Source organism: Benincasa hispida, chromosome 4 (genome assembly GCF_027475165.1).
Source record: "Benincasa hispida cultivar pf3 chromosome 4, pf3_genome.v1.1, whole genome shotgun sequence".
Taxonomy (NCBI): Eukaryota; Viridiplantae; Streptophyta; class Magnoliopsida; order Cucurbitales; family Cucurbitaceae; genus Benincasa; species Benincasa hispida.
Window position 1 is genome coordinate 30,546,838 of NC_143481.1, and position 4,453 is coordinate 30,551,290.

General features: G+C 27.8%; 1 protein-coding gene across 1 annotated transcript; it reads right to left on the reverse strand.

Annotated features, from left to right (window-relative positions):
• Positions 1-1,188: 1,188 nt before the first annotated feature.
• On the reverse strand, positions 1,189-3,813 carry LOC120076488 (uncharacterized). The gene is made up of 2 exons (XM_039030333.2): positions 3,118-3,813; positions 1,189-2,130 (listed from the first exon to the last, which is right to left on the reverse strand). The coding sequence occupies exons 1-2, from the start codon at positions 3,402-3,404 to the stop codon at positions 2,091-2,093; spliced, it is 327 nt and encodes a 108-aa protein (XP_038886261.1). The 5' UTR covers positions 3,405-3,813; the 3' UTR covers positions 1,189-2,090.
• Positions 3,814-4,453: the final 640 nt, after the last annotated feature.

Below are 4,453 nucleotides of genomic sequence, written 5' to 3' on the forward strand. Positions count from 1 at the left end.
TGATAAACATTTAAAAGTTCAATCATGATCAATTTGTTTTCTATTGTTTTAAAAACTAAATTTCATTTCTATGATTTGATTGTCAAATTTCGTTGGTAATTTCTAAACTGTTTTTACTCATAACAAAGACCTTATGTCATCATTACCCCAACCTACGACATATCTATTCAACTCCCCTAATCTTGCTCTCTCACTACAAATGTCGTGTTGAACTCAAAAAATAACAAGTCAATGTTTTGTAAGTGAAGAAAAGAATCATATATCTAATATGGTATTGATATAAACCATTTATAGTGTGTGCGTGTTACACAAACATATGCAAATGACTAAATCTCCAATGAAACTTCTATAAATGATAGAAACCAAAGTTGAAGGTATGTTTAGATGATTAAGAATGTTTCAAGCTAAATTCAAAGACAAAAGCTACTTTTTCAAGGTTTTTTTTTTTTTTTTTTTTTTTTTTGAATAAATGTTTGACATAATTTACAATTTTGCCATGGAAGCTTAAAGAGAATCTCATGCATATTGGGGCCAAAAGAGGAAGAGGAACATTTGAGAAAAACTACAAAAAACCCATTTGGAAAAAGACCAACACACAAAAAATGCAAAGCCCACCTTTAATTTTTTGTTCCCTTTCCTTTCCTTTCCTTTTCTTTTCTTTTCCTTTTTACCTTTAATGGGTGGAATTCACTTTATTAAGTTTAGAGAACCCTTCACTCACCTTTTAATTAAAGCACAAAACAGCTTCTCTTCATTAATAATTAAATTATACAAAGTTGATTCTTCTCTTTTCCAATAATTTTTTTCTTTTCTATCTTGGGTGGAGAAAGAACCTACAAAGTGAAGGATATCAATGAAATATCTTAATTGATCTATTCAAAATAATTTTGAAGATCCCTTTATTAAAATTAGTTTTTGTTTCTTGTACTTCACTTTTGTTAAATATGACTTTTTTTGTTCTTTTTTTTTTTTTTTTTATCTTCTTTCAAAATTTAAAGTGATGTATGGCTTTCTTGTTTCATATTTCATGTTTCCAATATTTTAAAAATATGGATTAAAAGGATAGTCTTATGATTTATTTTAATTTAATGAAATGCAAATTAATTATGAAAAAAAGATTAGATTTTCTATGTAATTAAATCTTTCAGCTTTTGATTTCATGTTTTGGAGAACAGAAAAATAAATGAGTTTCTCAATTATCATTATTATTATTTTGTTGGCTTTGTCATAAAAAAATCAGTTACAGAAAAGGTGAAAAAAAAAATCTAGATACAGAAATTTCCCATTTCTTCCATGGCTATAATAAATAATTTACATTTATTTATTTATAAATAGCTACCATGATATTTTTAAAATCTAGATGAACTACACTATGTGAGGTTGAAAAGGGAATCCAATTCCTATGTTTTGATAATAATTCCTAGATTTTATATTATTCTTTTCTGTTCTAGCTTTCTACTTATATAAAACAAAACATATTTTTTTACAGTTTACCTAAATTTTAGGCTAAAACAGGTATTTTGAAACTACTCTTTGAGATAGGTATCTATTTGATTTTTTATTTTTTATTTTTGAAAATTAAATTTATTTTCTCTCACTTTCTTACTATGATTTTCAGCATTTTTAAGTAAAATAAAATAAAATAAAATATTTAACTAAATTTAAAAAAAAAAAACAAGTTTTTACAAACTACATTTTTTTAATTTCAAAACTTCGCAAAATTTTTTAAAACACTAATAGAAAGTAGAGAAGAAAATAAAAAATTTAAAGATAGGATGAATTTTTATAGGCTTAATTTTCAAAAGCTAAAAACCAAAAGCCAAATAATTACCCGACGATGATTTAAAATTTTTTCTTAATTTTAAAAAATGCATTTCTTTTCTAAAGTAGACGATAGATCAAAGAAAGTTGTAATAAATACACATAAACAAAAATGTTATCAAAAGGGTCCTAAATTCTAACGAAGAATCGATCCGATAAGTTTTTTATCATTAGTACCTAAAGTAATACATACAAGATGGCAGATCATGCATCTTGTTTCATCTTGAAAGTTCAATTTTTCCCACAAAGCTTTACTTTCTTTCTTAAGGCTAAGCCTTGCCTGGTGGTCTTCCAGAGTTTCCAGCTCTCCTAAAAAACCAAAATCAAAATAAAATATTAAGTCTTCGTAATTAAGAAATTGAATCATCGACTTTTGAATGAGTTGCGCATAATAAACTAAACCATGTTATGATTGATATTTTTTATTTTAAAGACTAAATAACCATTTATTTTAAATCTATCCCTTGTGTTGTATTTTATATTGAACTTTGAGCTTTATATTAGATCAAATGTGACTTAAATTAAAACTTTCTTGGAATAAAATAATTGAGAAATTATTGTTGGAGAAGATTTAGGCCTAATAGTTTATTAATTAGGTGATGGATAAAGAGATATTGATTAAGTAAAAGGCATGGAATATATTGAAGTACACACATTACACACTTTTATCTACTGTGGTTTTAAAGATGTTTGTGTCACCTTCAACCAAGGACTTTAAATGACACCCTTTAAGCTAAAAGAACTCAATGTAACAGTTTTAAAAGGCAAAGTGATTAATTTGAACTTTTTTTTCTCTCTCACTCTCTCTTTTTCAATTTCCATTGCTCTCTCTCTAAATCTATCAAATATATACTTTCTTAATTTCCCACTTTTTCTTTCTTTTTTTTAGTGAAACAAATAAAAAACAAGCCACAACGTTTCAAAACGTCAAAACATAGCTCAGTTGATTAAGATGTCTATAAAAAACCCAAAAATTCGAAGTTTATCCCACTTATATAGTTGAACTAAAAGAGACAAAAACTTGAGTTCTGCCATTACTGCACCTATATTTGTGCAGCCCAAATTGTTGCATAATAAAAATTTTCCATGTGTCAAATTTTTTTAATTGTTTTTATTTTTTTCTTATGTGGGAAAAAAGTGAAGCATGTGGTTTGGCACAGCCTTATTATTCTTAAAGAAAATGTCTTATCAATTATGGATATCTCAACTGATTAAGATGTTATAATTACGATAGAAAATGTTAGAAGTTCGAACCCTATCCCCACTTATAGTTGAACTAAAATAACATCGTCGTACCGGTTATGAATAGGATCTGGGCCATTGGGAACTCTTCTTTTGCTCATGTAGTTGAGATGCCACTCTGGATGAACAACCTTCCCACGGCCGCCGTGAACCACCTTCATCTCTTTCGAAATTCCACTGAATTCAGCTGTCATTGTTGCCGTTATCGTTACCGTTGCCTTCTCCATCTCTGCTGCGACCGGTTGCCTCCTTTGATGGGAACCATTCACCAACAAAAGGAAAATAAAGACCATAACAGCCAGTGAATTACCAAGCTTACAAGAAGGAGAATAACAACTCATTTTCTCTCTATCTCTCTTTGGGCAATAATATTATGGTCTAAAGCTAAAGCTTTGAGAGAAAACAACTACATGACAGAAATTTGATTTTGGGTTGTTGAGAGAAAGAGAGAAAAGAATTGGTATATAATTGTAAGGAGGGGAAATTGAAGTTTGTTTTGTGTTATATTTTTGCTTCAAAACAAGGGTTATTCAAAGGAGGTTGGGTTGGGTTTTCTTTAGGATTCTGTTGCACTTTCTCGAACCTAGAGAGAAAGAAAGAGAAGAAAATAAAATAAAAGAAAATAAAATATAGCTTCAAACGTGAGATGGAGGGAACCCAGCTGGTTGCTTTATACTGAGAAGAGAGTCATAAATACGACACTCATCTTTAACTTTGCTTTGTGTATTTTCATGCACATACCAAAACAAAGAGACGCCTCCATTTTATGGATATATATATCCTTTTTAATTTACCTACAAATGGAAACTATTAAATTAATATTAAACTAATAAAGACAAAAATGTAATAATTGATGAAATCGACAAATAAAGAAGACAAAAACGTAAAGCAAGAAAGAATCGACATAGAGATATATAAGGTTCACTAATAATGTGTTAGATGCATTCACAAACAGAAGAAAAACAGTTTACTATTAAGAGAATAATATATATTATAGAGTTAGATGCATCTTTATGATTAGAAAGTTTATATAGCGCACATCTCTAAGAATACTTACAATTGATAGCATTTTTAGAGATAATAACCAAGTGTATATAATAACATTTTAAAAAAATTGCAAACATAGCAAAGTTTATCAGCAATAGACTGTGTAGTTGATAGACTCTTACCAATTATCTAAATTTTACTATCTTTGTAATTTCTTACATTATGCTATATTTGTTAATATTTTTTTGTTTAATTTCTATATTTATAACTATCTATTTCTCTAAATTTGTTTAATTTCTATATTTATAACTATCTATTTCTCTAAATCGTAAAATCAAAATCGTAAATATTAATAAATATTCAACACAATTATATACAAAAGAGGATTATTGGTCGTGGCATG

Coding starts and splice junctions, on each gene's coding strand:
- LOC120076488 (XM_039030333.2), bottom strand. CDS start 3,404: ATGAGTTGTTATTCTCCTTCTTGTAAGCTTGGTAATTCACTGGCTGTT. Junction 2,131..3,117: donor CCAGATCCTATTCATAACCG/GTACGACGATGT, acceptor TTGGTTTTTTAG/GAGAGCTGGAAACTCTGGAA.